A 15,237-nucleotide genomic window follows, 5' to 3' on the forward strand; every position below is an offset into this window, starting at 1 on the left:
GATTTCAGGGAGCATTGGCATATTTAGCTGATCCATCTTTAAGAGCATTGAATAATGGTGTGCAGGATCTTCCCAAAGATGTTCAATGGGTTGAAGTTCAAACTATGTACAGACTGCTTGAGGTCTACACCTCCAATCTGGGCAAACCTGGTCATCATAGTGTGTTATCATTCCAGAACAGATTTGGGAGGGTTGGGACACTACAATGCAAACGGATTGTGTGCTTCGAAGTGTGCAGCAAGTTTGCAGACCCATGTTTGGGTGTGATCATCAATACATTAATCCAGAAACTGCATTTGCACCAGACTAAGTAATGTACGCAACCTCTCTGTTCACATATTATTTACCCAAGGCTTTATTGGTCATGATGACCATGTCCAGTAGTTTTATTTGAAAAAGCAGCAGATGAGAACTCCAAGCTAGAATCAGTCATGAGCATGCGTAACTGCAGACAAGAGCATATCGCAGTGTCACAGGAAGCTGACTTTTCTTAGTGTTCATCTATCATTCATGAGGTATTACTTTACATGCAGTTCTGCAACAGTAGTTGAGATCTTTGATCCCAGCTTTTGCAATAAATAGTAGTGTGGTATCAAAAATATCCACAAGATCTAAAAATCTAGACCACCCTCTAGTTCACCTGCTTCTTTACCTTTGCTGTTGATCAAAAAATAACACCACAATGAATTTCCAAACTTTATTGAAAGAGGGAAAAAAAAAAAAAAAAAAAACATTTCAAACTAGAAATCAGAAGTAGCCAATTCAGAAAATCCCACCAATTCCAACACACATTATATCTAAAAATGTTGAAGCACTTTGTATATTTGAATCCCTAAATAAACTACAAAAAAATCCCCCTCATAATGAACCTCCCAGCCCACCCTCCCAAAACCTTAAATCCCTCTTATTTACCCAGCTCCTCATGTGGATTCCATCCAAAGCAACTGATCCGGCCTCCCGGTTCCTGGCTCTGCTCCGCTTTATACCAAAAACTCATCGCATAAAAGAAAAACAACCGCAGGATCCCTTCAGTGTGCGCCTCTTTGGTTTGGCTCCGTAAAAACAAAAAGGAAAAAAAACAAAAAAACAAATTTGGTTCTAGAAAAGCCAATTGAAATGTTTTCTGCATTTTGTTTTATATCCGTTAAGTGCAGTATTGGTCAGGGGGTTGGGATCCTCTCCTACGGTTCCCGTTCCCGGTAAATTGATCCTGCTCCATGTATGTATCCATCCTTATCCTAATCCTAATCCTGCTCCTGATCCTGAACTGATCCAATGATCCGGCTCCAAGGATCGGGAGACAGTGTGTCCCTCCTCCAATCCAAACCTTTGAATACCAGCAAAATCAAAAAAGAGGGATCAAGTTAGAATCACAGCTATGTCAAAAGCTTCTAAGAGATTATTATAGGCGCGACGTGAAAAAAAGAAAGAAAAAAAAAAAAGACTCAAAAGCATTAATGAGCACTTAACATCACATGAGCTAACAAAACCTTTAAGCACCATATGAATGTTACACTGTACTTTCATCATAAACAACTAAAACGCAAAACGTTTCCGTATTGGATTTGCAATTGACATATGAAGTGCACAAGGCAAACCTTCTTCCAAGAGTATCTCCTGAGATGTCTGAGTGGTTGCTTTATAATGGCAAAGTCCAGATCCACTGTACATGACAAATGTTTTGTATTTGGGCCAAGCGAGAAAAAAAAAAAAAAAAAAAAAAAAAGAGGGAAAGTTTAAAAAAAACAAAAAAAAACAAAAGAACCCTGTATGCACGAGCGTGGCGTTACGACAGAAAACACATGCAGGCCAATGAAGAAAAGGTAGAATAAAATGGCGAGGGAACTATAAAAGGAGGGTAAAATGGCAAAGCAAAAACAAACTGTTACTTAAATAAGGAAATTCAGGTTACTGAAAGTCTGAGCGAATTTAAAAACAAAACAAAACAAAACAAAACAAAAAAAACCCTGCAGTTTGTTTGTAGGTGACTAAAGACGCTTGTCATCATACCATTGCCAAAATTGAAATGCCTGCTCCTCCTCCTCCTCCAAAAACGCTTTATCCTAATATGAATGAACTGTGCTTGACAATCCTTTATTCCAAAGAATTCTTTAATCCTGCTCCTCTGTTTGTCTATAGAAAGACACATGAAAAGGTAAAAATAGAACAGTTTTGCAACAAAAAAAAAAAAAATCCTAACCATCAAAATTAAAACCCGAATTAATCCCACCTCTGAAACCCTTTCATGAACACAAAACAGGGGGCCAATTTCATGATATTTTCTTTAGCATTTGGATATCTACCTTATCTGACACATGGACCAACAATGGAGTATGAAACACCATTTAAAATATGGATGCAGTACAAAAGACACAAGGGAAGAAGGGGACAGAATAAGACGGGACAAAACACTAGGAGGGGTATGTGTGTGTGTGTGTGTGTGTATATAAGATAAGGGAGAAGGAAGACAAACGGGAACATCCACTTATCTACATTTCAATTTGATCTTGTTAGCCTAAGGATTAAGTAACAAAAGACTCATTTCTGGAAAATTCCGCTGCAAACCAAATGAAGTCGTCGTCAACTCGGGGAAATGAGGGAACAAGTCATAAGGGTGATGAAGTACAAGTGTGGGTCCAGCAGAGGGCGACGCAGGGTGTGTGGTTGTGGTTGGAGAGCTAGCTGTATTGTGGGAGTTTAAGTGCGGGAGCGAGAGCGGCTGTGACGGGGCGAGTAACGTGGAGATCCTCTGCTGCGGCGCGGCGAGTAGCTGCGGCTACGGCTGTTGCTCCGACTGCGGCTTCTGCTGCGGCTACGAGAGCGCGAGCGCCCATAGCTCGGGCTCCGTGGGCCGTCCACCTTTACACGGATGTAAGCCGTCTCGCCCTAGGAAACACACAACACATCGCTTTCTAACACAGAACCGGCGAACGTTCACCAAGTCAGGAATTACTTACCATGTGTGAACCTGAAACAAACGTTAGTCTAACATCAAATCAGCCGGCGAGCGCACGACGGGGCTAAGCCATGCTTCCTCCGAAGCATAGAGAGCCGGCCGATCGTGCTGTGCTACGCCTGTAGCGCACTCTGAGGAATGCGCTACCTGCACTTTTCCGCACGCATGACCTCATAGAAGGCCACGATTGGCTAGCGTTGCTGTGATAGACAGGAAGTACGTGTGCAATTCGTCAGACCCAGAGTCAGCATGGCTAATATTGCTCCACTGGTCCCAGGCCACGGATGGCCATGACATCACCTAGTTTATCATCTGAAGCTTCTCCCCTCCCCACCCTGAGACGAAATACAAACTACAGAAAGAAACTTTTAGCATAGGAAGTGGAAATAAAGGGATGGCATTTAAAAAAAATAAAAGAACTAGAAGACATTTTGGTGTCAAACGCACAGCCCAATAGCAAAATCACTTACATTCAAGTAAGCCATTCCTTGGATCCTCCTAGTCCTCCTAGTCCATGTGGCTCCACAACGGGTTTCTGACAACCTTACCTTGAAACATCCCAATCCTTAAGCTATGCCCTGTCCTGTCCTGTCCTTCCCAATGGCGATTTCTATTCAGAAACCCAAACGTACCTCGTGGGACCGGAACTTAGTGTTATCCAGCTTTCGCACGGCGTAGGTCATGTCTTCTTTGCGCACAAACTCCACAACACCGGTGCCATCTCGGAAAACATCAGCGTAACATACATCACCTGCTTCGCGCATGTGATCCTTTAGGTCCTGCCAGCTTCCGCTAGGAGGGAGTCCTGTGTACCAAAAAAAACAAAAAACAACATTAGTACTGACAGACTTCCATCATTACAATAAATGAAAGAAACAGATACAAAGTCTTTTGTTTTTACAATAATGTGAAATTATTACCAATGTACAAACCTGAAACTATGACCCTGTACTCGGAGCGCCGGGACGGAGGGCCGTATCTGCCTCTTGGAGCCCCAGCTCCACCACCTCCTCCACCACCACCTCTACCCCCACCCCTGCCACTCCTGGGGAACTCCACCCGCAAACGATAGCCATCGTAGTCATAGCCATCTCTTCCGTACACAGCATCTTCTGCATCTCTAGCGAAGGAGAAAGCATGTGTTCAACAGCCGTCTAAACGCACCGCAAGCAGAAATCTGCTTCTGTCTGTAATCTCAATAGAAGTCTTTAGAACATGTGTGTAATCTTTAATCTGTCTACTCGTTCAGGGAAACATGCAGTTAGATGGTCTGAACTGTTGTACGTTTTTACGAACAACCAAATCGCTGATTTTACACACAATTAAATTGTCTTCCAATCACTGAATGTCTTTGTTTCCTAGCGACCAATCACTGATTGTCTGTTTCCTAGCGACCAACCACTGACCAAACAAACAAACAATAACCATTTCTGGTCTTTCTCACCCATACTTCCCAAATCTGATGTCATTTAATACTAATAATTATAATATATTATGGTTTATATAAATTGTTTTCCTACTACTAATACCTTAATTACACAATTACTCACGTTTACTGAATTACTAAACTATTGATTAAACTAATTATAAATAATTAGCTTGTAGTGTTTAACCAAAAAACTCTATACCCTACAAAAAAAAGTTTTCTATTCTGATGAACATCTATTGAAACTTTCATGCAAACCGTTTGATATGCAAATGTTATGAATATTCAAATGAGCACGCAGAGTCTAGAATCTTACTTGAGCACACTTTACCGAGAAAAGTTAACTATTCGGACTTTAAGGTTGATCTTCTTTGAAAGAAAATTATTTTGATAAATTGTTTTTAAAAGGCACAAATTAAAATAAGATGCAATTAAATAAAAAGAGATTGTAAAGATATAAATTAACTATAGCCCCGCCCCCGCACACAAACACAGCGCCGCCATGTTTGCCCGAGTTAGCCAGTTAGCTAAACGAAAAGGTGTTTTTTTTAGTCTTTTTTTTTTTTTTTTACCTGGGGTCTTCAAACTCAACAAACGCGAAAGGTGGTCCTCCTCGTCGGTTTTTCAGGTCGATATCACGGATCGCTCCGTATTTGTAGAAAACGTCCTCGACGTCTTTGGTGCGGATGTCAGGAGGCAGATTCCCCACGTAGATTCGACAGTCGTTGTTTCCTGCCGGACCTCGGATCACTCCACCGCTAGACATATTCTAAGAAAAAAAACACTCCTAATTTACAACAAAAAAATGACTAAAAATCCTTATTATTATTAACAACACAAATGCAATACTCACCGAAGTCAAGTACAACAAAAGGGGGTTTCTGAACACGAAATGCGTCTCGCACCTAAGATGGCGTCTTCCCTTCTTTCTTCCTGCTCGCTCGCCCGCCCCTCTTCGGCCAATCCGAAATCAGGGCCGAAATCAAAATGGCGGCCTGCTTACTACATAGGTGTACTACGTCAGCGGTACAAGGCGTCGTTTTACGTACCCTAACTAGTGCACTATATGTACAACAAGGAGCTGTTTAAGATTTAACCGAACTACATGCGCGTGCACGTTACACGAGGTGCGTGCCTGTGGAAAAATCCGCGCACTTATAAACACTAAATAACTTTAATAATAATAAAAAAATAAACATCTATCGCACCTTTAAAGTATTACTTGGGCAAATTACCTGAAAAATAGTCGAGATATTATTTTTTTTAAAACATATATTGATATTTCTTAGTGCGCATGCGTACTATATAGCAGGAAAAACTGGAAAACTGATTTCCGGCCCGTAAAGCTTGTTTATGTTAGGATGGGACTAATGTCAGTCATTTTTATAAGCACGTTGTAAAAATGAGGGAAAACTAAAATTCACATGTCACACCTTATAAATCACACTCCCCGAATTACCACTATCCTACTGAATGCACTTTTAAAGCATTTGCGTAATTCAATCCTAAAAAAAAAACAACCCCACAATATAATGATGTCCATCATTATATATAAATTACTATATAGATAACCACTTAATGCAACTTTAAATAATTTGCATATCTCTTTCCCCTAAAGAAAACAATGTAACCTGGATGAGGTCTCTCTCGTTCATATACCAGAAACTTCTTAAATGAAACTATTACATGTGTCGATCTTTTTTGTTTGACCGATCAGAAGCATCGCATCCACTTGTTGGATTTACATCACCAACGCTTACCTACTCTATACTATTAATACCTTATTCATATTTCCTTTCACATGACAATCAACACGGCTATCCATCGGTTATCCACGAATTCCATTATGTGAAATGTATGTAACACTGTAGCTCAAGGAATATCACAATCACAGAAAAATAAATAAACACACATCTGGTATCAGAGATGCGATTTCAAGGACTTAGAATTCAGGGGTTGGTTTACAGCCGGTATGAAATGGGTTTTCCAATAAGACCAATTTAATTGAAATAAAAAAAATAAAAATAAAATAAAACTTTGTCTTGTGAGGAAAAATTTTTTTGGTACAAATTAAAGCGTTTTAAATATAAAAAAAAATACACCACCTGTTTGTTCAATGTTTTGCGGTTTCAGAATTTCTTTAGAACACACACAAAAAAAAAAACCAGCAGCGGCAGCATCAAAAAGGATCGTACAATTGGCCATCATTAGTTCAGCTCCTCATATACAAAGCATTCTGGTACACTGTACAGTTATTGACTTAAATCCAGTTTAACTGAGCCAGATTTCTCCATCCACACTTTAGTGAGAGCTTGTGATTAGTCGGTGCCCTGATGTATATCGTTACGGCGTGAACGTAAAGAAAATGACAAAAGTAGACATTGTAATGAATAATTCTGACAAAATATTGATTACACAATGCCTTAAACAGCTGAATTAAAAAAAAATGTAGGTACATTCCTTCAACACTGCTTCAAATGAAAAGGCACAGCAATTGAACTGCAGATTACACTATATGAACTAAAGTATTGGGACACCTGACTTTTCCAGCCATATTTGCTACTTCTCCAAACCACAACGTTGGAGGCTCACAATTGTCTTTGGATGCAGTAGCATGAATTTTTCCCTTCACTTGAACTAGGGGACCCAAACCTGTTCTAGCATGACAATGCCCCTGTGCACAAAACCGGCCTGCTGAAGTTATGCTTTACATGGGTTGGAGTGGAAGATCTCCTGCTATAGAACTTTAAACCCTACTGCACACCTTTGAAAAGAATTGGAGCCCTGGCTGCATTCCAGACCTTCTCACAAAACCTACATCAGTACCTGAATTAATTGAACACAAATCTCCACAAACACATTCCAAAATCCAGTGGAACATCTTCCCAGAAGAGTGGAGGTCATTATAACAGCAAATGGGGACTGAATGTAGAATGTTAAAAGGGAGTAATCTTATGTTAAGGTGTCTTCAAAAATGTGTCCATTGTACATACAAGTACAAATGGATATGAAGTGGATTATGTCTATGATGACAAAAGTAGATACTGTGAGTGAGAAAATTGGTGCACACCAAATTTAACAGAATTCTCATTCAAAGTTGAGAAAAACGAAGAAAAACCTCCATAATTTCTCCAATTCCCAAACTTCTTGAGCTAGCCTCAGGCCTTTTTGTGTGGTTTTTAACACAGAGCCTGGCTGTTACCTGTGCCAAACAAAAAAAAAAAATAATAATAAATTCATGTGTGAATGTGAATCTTCTCAGTGGATGGAGAAAAAAAAAAAAAAAAACTGAAAACATATAAATGCTTTAGTTTAGAAGGAGACACAAAAGAAATTTCGAAAGCAGTTATACCTCTCATGCTTTAAACAAAAACACAGTTCTTGTATAGGACTGTATAAATCTCCACAACAGACTGTCTTTAGTTACTGTATGATGCAAAAACCAGTGCATAGAAACCGACATTTCACCAACAGGCACCGGCGCGTTCTGCGCGTGCGGTCGTGTTCGCTCAGTCCTTTTTGGCGAGTTTTTCGGCACGTTTCTGTCTAAACTCGTTGATGATCTTGAGCAGCGAGAGCACGATGGGCACACACATAGGCAAGAAGAGAGGGATGTAAATGGCGAACTTTTGGTCGTCTGGAAAATACAAGAGATGCAAAAGAGAGGGGTCGAAAAACGCTTTCTCAGAAGCCAGTATGGCCTCCCGGCTGTACTGCAGGGCGAAGGCCAGGTTCCCGGCTTCCAGCTCAGCCGTGGCAGCCTGCAGTGACGACACCGCGCTGGACACCTGCAATAGAGCAACAAGAGCCGGTTACAGAGCAGAAAAACGCAATAAAACCCCAACACAAAACCAAAAGATTAATTTGTAAATCCTCGAAACAAGCTAGCTCCTGTTCTACGCTTTTGAACAGATATATACATTTTCACAGCGGACTACATTCTTAGACGTGAACACGTTCTGGGAAACTGTACCTGGAAGTGCGACATGCGCTCCTGTACGTGCAAAAAATGACTGACCATTACGGGGCAGTGATGCATCAAATCAATCAATAGAATTCAAATTAATGGATCCTTCCAGAAAATGTAACCACTTTTTTTTTTTTTTTGTTTAAAAATAGCAGAAATGATTCAGACTCAAACCAGAACTTTTGACCAATTTTCATTCTGAATCATGGGATTGGGTAGAGAGTAAAGGATCATGTAGTTCTCACCTGACATCAGGAAGCAAAAGTTCTCAACATTCCAAGATTTTCAGGATTTGGAGGAACATTCTTGTTTCTGTTTGCTGTATTTTTATTTTTATTTTGCAAGTAATACGATTGTTCACTATAACTAATAAAAGAATACTATTGTATATTGTATAGTATTGGCTCAGGAAAAGAAGAATGATAAAGTGTGAGCTTCTGTATTCTGCATTTTTTTTTAAACTCAAATCAAATCAAGAGTCTTCTATTGAATTGTATTCTATTTACAGTTGTACTAAAAAAATAAAAATAAAAGAAGAGAAAACCCAACTTTGAATCTCAAGCCGTGTCTCCTCACCTGCTGGGCGATGTTGTCGTTAATGACGATGTTGCTGATCTGGTCGAGGAGCTGAGCGAGTGAGGTGATGGTGGTCGTCGCTGTAGCAACGTTCTCTAAACTGCGACTCCACATCAGCTGGTCCAGCTCCCAGTCGGCCAATCCTGCACTGCCTGGGCTCTGCAGAATAAAACCGGGAGGAGCTTGCGTCTTCTGGACTCCTAATAATTGCCTGTGAGAACGAGCGGAAAAACGTGATGGAAAACTACACATCGCCCTGAAACTAGGATAAAAATACAAACTAAAAAAAATGTCAAAATTGTAAAGCTGGACGTGTCAAAGACGGACCTCAACTGTGCCAAGAAGACGCTCATTACTTTGGTCATGTTGATGTCAATATCGACAGGAAACTCCGCCTCGGGTCGGTACATGTCATTTACATTGTACACCTAAAAAATAAATATGGATTTCCTTTATAAAATCAGAAACATGTATATTTCTCTCCGATCCCTCCATCCTCTACCACTTCTCCACTGATCCCTCCATCCTCGACCACTGCTCCACCGATCCCTCCATCCTCTACCACTGCTCCACCAATCCCTCCATCCTCTACCACTGCTCCACCGATCCCTCCATCCTCTACCACTGCTTCACCGATCCTTCCATCTTCTACCACTGCTCCACCGATCCTTCCATCTTCTACCACTGCTTCACTGATCCCTCCATCCTCTACCACTGCCCCACTGATCCCTTCATCCTCTATCACTGCTCCACCGATCCCTCCATCCTCTACCACTGCTCCACCGATCCTTCCATCCTCTACCACTGCTCCATTGATCCCTCCATTCTTTACACAATTGCTCCACTAATCCCTCCATCATCAATCAACGATCTCTTCATCCTCCTCGATTGATCCCTCCAACCTCGACCACTGATCCATCCCACCATCTACCACTTTTTCACTGATCCCTCCATCCTCTACTAATTCTCCACTCATCTCTCCATCCTCTACCCCTGCTCCACTGGCCTCTTTATCTCTGATCATGGATGATAGAGAAAATGGGCCGTACCATTATCCCACCCCAGCGGGGGCTGTGAAAAGCATTTGAAGGCACGTCCTTCTTCCTGTGGTCCCTGATAAAAAGTGGAGAGTGATGAGCTTCAGGAACATACAGCAGGAAGTTTAGCACCGGGTACGAAGATGCAGCGTTGGAGCCTGAAATTTGGCATAAAAGTTCATCATTATATCATATATTTCGAATTTCAGTAAACCGGGCGAATGTTTCGAGGGACTGTGCTTTGCTAGTGTTTGATTAGTTTTATCTGCATACTAAAAATGTCCCCACCTAGTCTGGCCTCTACAGGGTTGATGACATGGGCCAGGCTGGCTGCGTTGAGAGTGTACGCTGATGCGGCGCTGTCAAAACGAGGGTTGACCCCCAGCATCGCATAGTACAGGATCTGAGAGAGACAGGTTCATATTTGCAAAAAAAAAACGACAACTAAACGAAAGATCGCAAGGCAAGAAGACGGATTAAATCGAGCTACCTGCGAGTCGACGGAGAAGTTGGCTATGGGGGCAAGTTTGTTTAGAAGTGGCTGGATGTAGTTATGAACCGCTCCCTCGATGTTCCAGTGCAGACTGTGGGATTTGGGGTCAGGGTTCAAGAGGCTGAACGTGATTTCATAGCCTGAGAAACGGAAAAGAAATCAGCATTAACGTAAGAAGAAAGCTCGGACGTGGTTGGTCAAAAGATGTTGCTTATGTAAGGAACGATAGAAAACACAGATTTATTGGGGTGTAGCGTTGAACATATTTCATGCTGAACCGTTTTGCTACAGGAATTTTGGTTCGATACACATATATACCAACCTCACAAAGCACTTTTCTATGCTTCCTAAAGGGTTAATAAACATCTTACAGAAGCCTTCAGGAATTCACATTACATTAGTAGTAGATCATCGAGCAAACAATTTCCTGTGTAAGTGGTTACTATGGAAACAACGCCCCCTACCCTAAAGTTTTATTCCTTCAGCTGTGCTAATATCTGACCTGGACTGGACTTGATGGCCCTCATGCTCTCGACCAGGCTCTCCTTGCTGACCTGGCTAATGCGGATGCGGTCGCTCAGAGTGCCCATGATCTCCTGGTGACTGAAGGACATCGTGTCAATCACCTGCCTGACTTGAGGCTCCAGAGCGGACAGCACATCTTTGAGACTCCCAGCTGGGGGAAGCGGTGCGGCACGCAGCACGGCAGTGCGCCACTGCCCCACGTACACCTTTACATCCTTCACAGAGAAACAGAACCATCAATCAGTGACCACGAGCTTTCTTAATATCAGCGACAACAAACTCAAGCCGTAAGACGCCGGATTTATAACACAAGGTTCCAACTCGACATTTATGAGACATGACAACGGTGCAGCTTCATATTTATTTTTCTCAGCAAAATAATGTGCTGATTTGGTTAATGACCAAGTTCTTTTTATTATTACGTCACAGAAATAAAGTGTGATGTTTCAACTGTTTTTGTGTAGAATTAACAAATACCCATAAGTAAATCTGTATGTCTTTATGTGTGTGTGTGTGTGTGTGTGTGTGTGTGTGTGTGTGTGTGTGTGTACGAGTCTTACAACTGGTAGCAACGTGGAGGACTCGGGGATGATGTACACAACAACAGAGCCACACGGGCTCTCACTGAGCATGTGCAGAGAATGATCTGCCGCTGATGCATGATGGGGAAAAAAAAAACGCAGGATTTTGACACCATATTACTCAAACTATTATTTATTCTAAATTGTCTACTGTTTAAAAAGTACCTCGAGCTGTGGGCTGATTTAAGGCGTCTTCCTCCATGATCGTAGCTGTGCGATATTTGGTTTCGTATTTGTATAGCAGCCCATTTTTAGCTTTAAAAAAAAAAAATTATAATAATAAAACAAAAGGGAATAAAGATTTTTTCCTCATCAAGAAGGCAGAACACTCTTTTGCTCACCGTCTATTTGGTGCTCCTGCTCTCTAGTCTGACTGAGCGGGACCTTCTTCTGTTGCTCTGGACTCAGGGTTCCTCTGGAAAACACCACCTCGACCTCAACGCTTAGCTGGAGCTGTGTTCACAAACCATAAACACCGTGACCATGATTACAGAAGCACCTGCTCATGAATGTAAAGTCAAAGAATATAAAATATTATTAGTGTGGTTCTGGATTTATGACTAATCAGTGGGTAGACAGACAGACAGACAGACAGACAGACAGACAGACAGACAGAGGTAACAGATAAGTAGACAAATAGATAAATAGACTAACAGACAAGAAACAGTAGACAGACAGATAGATAGACAGATATAGTAAACAAAAAAAAACAAAACAAAGACAGACAGACCGACCGACCAACCACTTTATTTCCAGATGAAGTGCTTTTTACTGAAGCTAGATAAACCCACACTGTGTTGTTAAAGAGAAGCCAGAGCACATTAATTATTGCTAATGGTTCAAATTACAAACAAACCTGAAGCTAAAACGGGCCAAAGACGACTCAACACGATGTCCCAAAAGCAACTGCTTAGCATTTGTCAAACAGATGTGTTTATAAAGAGAGAGGACATGATGAGGACATGAGAATGAGAACAAATGTATAAGACACGTACGTACGTGTATGTACGTGTTTAATTCATAGACTTTAATCATTTACTTTATTGGGCTACCATTCATGCTTTATAAATACAAATGTTTTTGAAATTAGGGCCTCATGAAACATTTTTGACAGGACTAGCAGTCTGTAGAGAGGGACTACCCAATATACTGTAAAATAAACTACCAATTTGCAGGACTGACAACTAATTTGCAAAAATAGGACAATAAGTTTTCAGAAATGGATTACTCAGGTGACCATCTCAGTCTGGGATTTGGTAGACAATCTGACCACACAGGATGTTTCAGAAGGGCAGCTACAAGAATAAAGACTTGTGTATTCATGTGAAGGATGGAATAGAAGTAAGACAAAGGTGCAACAGAGGTAAGATGGATGTAAGGTGGATGAAAGAGGGATGTAAGGTGGATGAAAGACGGATGAAAGACGGATGTAAGGTGGATGAAAGGTGGATGTAAGACGGATGTAAGGTGGATGTAAGGTGGATGAAAGTGGATGTAAGGTGGAAGAAAGGTGAATGTAAGACGGATGTAAGGTGGATAAAAGAGTGATGTAAGGTGGATGAAAGTAGGATGTAATGTGGATGAAAGAGAGATGTAAGATGGATGAAAGAGGAATGTAAGGTGGATGAAAGACGGATGAAAGAGGGATGTAAGACGGCTGTAAGGTGGATAAAAGAAAAAATGTAAGGTGGATGAAAGAGTGATGTAAGGTGGATGAAAGAGGGATGTAAGGTGGATGAAAGAGGGATGTAAGGTGGATGAAAGAGGGATGTAAGGTGGATGAAAGAGGGATGTAAGGTGGATGAAATGTGGATGAAAGAGGGACGTAAGGTGGATAAGAGAGTGATGTAAGGTGGATGAAAGACGGATGTAATGTGGATGAAAGAGGGATGTAATGTGGATGAAAGAGGGATGTAATGTGGATGAAAGAGGGATGTAATGTGGATGAAAGACGGATGTAATGTGGATGAAAGAGGGATGTAAGGTGGATAAGAGAGTGATGTAATGTGGATGAAAGAGGGATGTAAGGTGGATGTAAGACGGATGTAAGGTGGATTAAAGACGGGTGTAAGGTGGATGTAAACCTGTAAGGAGTCGAGCTCGGAGATTTGAGAGTAGGGAAGCCAGGCGCGGTATGTTTCTGTTGTTTTCCACCATAACGGCAGGCCAAGAATGATGACCACAGCGGCTATGGACAGAGCAGCGTTCCTCCCCCGCAGCTTTTCTGTAAAACCGCACAAAATACACACGTTTTCAAAGATTATAAAAACATAAATCAACCCAAAGTCACCAGTCGCAACCTGCTTCCCAGATCAGCTTTAGCTTCCACATTATTCTACTGATCCTCCAAATAACTACAAACCAGAATTATACTGGAACCACATACACTGCCGCCATAATAATAATAATAATAATAATAATAATAATAATAATAATAATAATAATAAATGACAGTTTGTCTATATGACACCCACCATTCTCCATTACTGCCATTACTGCATAAAATTACTACCGCATATGACGCAGCGCCACTGTCCAATCAGAAAAAAGAATCTTCACGCACTTTGACCAATCACAGAAGAGAAGAGGCGGGTTTAGTTTGCTCTACGGAAGCCTTATCAAGACAAGTGGGACACTTTATTCAAAGCAAAAAAAAAAGGAACGATAGTCGTTTTAAAAAATATCTGCATCAAAAAAGGACAGTGTCATGTCAAATTCAGAACAAAAGAAAACATGAATGCTGTCATTTTTGTTACAAGACTCTTTGCCACATGTGCACCTAAAAAATAGAAAAATTTGTGCAGCTTAAAATGTTGATACATGTAAAATTAAAATTAAAATTTGTGTCAATGACTTTTTCCGTTTTTTCCCCCACTGCTCATATCTGGCATGGTGGGCCAAATCTAGCATATAGCCTTAATATCTACATAAAGATATATAACATATAGCCTTTATATCTACATATCAATATATAACATATGGCCTTTATATCTATATATCAATATATAACATATAGCCTTTATATCTATATATCAATATATAACATATAGCCTTTATACCTATATATCAATATATAAAATATAGCCTTTATATCTACATATAGATATAAAACATACAGCCTTTATATCTATATATCAATATATAACATATAGCCTTTATACCTATATATCAACATATAACATATAGCCTTAATATCTACATATAGATATATAATATATAGCCTTAATATCTACATATAGATATATAACATATAGCTTTTATATCTACATATAGATATATAATATATAGCCTTAATATCTACATATAGATATATAACATATAGCTTTTATATCTACATAAAGATATATAACATACAGCCTTTATATCTACATAAAGATATATAACATACAGTCTTTATATCTACATAAAGATTTATAACATATAGCCTTTATATCTATATATAGATATATAACATATAGCCTTAATCTCTACATATAACCTATGTAAGTTTACATATAAATATTCATCCTATACAGAACTACATTAAGCTATTAACCTACAGAAGGAAATAATCTGGAAGTTATCTGGCTAAGCATATACTATGCCTTACATTAAACATTACATGAAATAGACATATTCAGAGCAAGAACAGTACAAACAGGGCATGTTGTCCAAAGCACATGGCAAGCACTGCCAA

The 15,237-nt window shown here is 40.2% G+C and overlaps 2 protein-coding genes and 1 long non-coding RNA gene across 5 annotated transcripts; 1 reads left to right on the top strand and 2 right to left on the bottom strand.

The window, feature by feature from the left end:
* Positions 1-683: 683 nt before the first annotated feature.
* On the bottom strand, positions 684-5,393 carry srsf1b (serine and arginine rich splicing factor 1b). 3 transcript variants are annotated; one of them, XR_014537220.1, is made up of 6 exons: positions 5,236-5,350; positions 4,955-5,151; positions 3,889-4,076; positions 3,589-3,761; positions 2,011-2,886; positions 684-1,327 (listed from the first exon to the last, which is right to left on the bottom strand). XR_014537220.1 is itself a non-coding variant. In XM_083564651.1 (5 exons), exons 2-5 carry the CDS (start codon positions 5,146-5,148, stop codon positions 2,698-2,700), a joined length of 744 nt encoding a protein of 247 aa, XP_083420777.1. In that variant the 5' UTR covers positions 5,149-5,166; positions 5,252-5,393; the 3' UTR covers positions 684-2,697. The 3 variants fall into 3 exon arrangements, 2 of the variants coding, with proteins under 2 accessions (XP_083420777.1, XP_083420778.1); XM_083564651.1 differs by having other exon boundaries at positions 684-2,886; positions 4,955-5,166; positions 5,252-5,393; XM_083564652.1 differs by having other exon boundaries at positions 684-2,886.
* A 916-nt stretch (positions 5,394-6,309) lies between these two features.
* On the bottom strand, positions 6,310-14,148 carry pigs (phosphatidylinositol glycan anchor biosynthesis, class S). The gene is made up of 12 exons (XM_083564599.1): positions 14,036-14,148; positions 13,646-13,785; positions 11,903-12,014; positions 11,727-11,816; positions 11,541-11,632; positions 10,958-11,195; positions 10,453-10,595; positions 10,251-10,365; positions 9,975-10,120; positions 9,253-9,353; positions 8,926-9,136; positions 6,310-8,170 (listed from the first exon to the last, which is right to left on the bottom strand). Exons 1-12 carry the CDS (start codon positions 14,052-14,054, stop codon positions 7,892-7,894), a joined length of 1,686 nt encoding a protein of 561 aa, XP_083420725.1. The 5' UTR covers positions 14,055-14,148; the 3' UTR covers positions 6,310-7,891.
* Positions 12,153-13,614, top strand: LOC310739063. Its single transcript, XR_014537227.1, has 3 exons — positions 12,153-13,039; positions 13,249-13,435; positions 13,601-13,614. It is a non-coding gene; the product is annotated as an uncharacterized lncRNA (long non-coding RNA).
* Positions 14,149-15,237: the final 1,089 nt, after the last annotated feature.

The sequence above is a fragment of the Silurus aristotelis genome, assembly GCF_946808225.1.
Source record: "Silurus aristotelis genome assembly, chromosome: 16".
NCBI classification, from domain to species: Eukaryota; Metazoa; Chordata; class Actinopteri; order Siluriformes; family Siluridae; genus Silurus; species Silurus aristotelis.

Excerpts from the sequence above, each read along its gene's own strand:
- srsf1b (XM_083564651.1), bottom strand. The coding sequence starts at position 5,148 with ATGTCTAGCGGTGGAGTGATCCGAGGTCCGGCAGGAAACAACGACTGT. Across the intron at positions 4,077-4,954 it reads GTTGAGTTTGAAGACCCCAG|AGATGCAGAAGATGCTGTGT; the intron begins GTAAAAAAAAAA and ends CTCCTTCGCTAG. Across the intron at positions 2,887-3,588 it reads CTAAGTTCCGGTCCCACGAG|GGCGAGACGGCTTACATCCG; the intron begins GTACGTTTGGGT and ends TGTGTTTCCTAG.
- pigs (XM_083564599.1), bottom strand. Across the intron at positions 11,633-11,726 it reads AAATCAGCCCACAGCTCGAG|CGGCAGATCATTCTCTGCAC; the intron begins GTACTTTTTAAA and ends ATCATGCATCAG. Across the intron at positions 8,171-8,925 it reads ACGACAACATCGCCCAGCAG|GTGTCCAGCGCGGTGTCGTC; the intron begins GTGAGGAGACAC and ends GCTCTATTGCAG.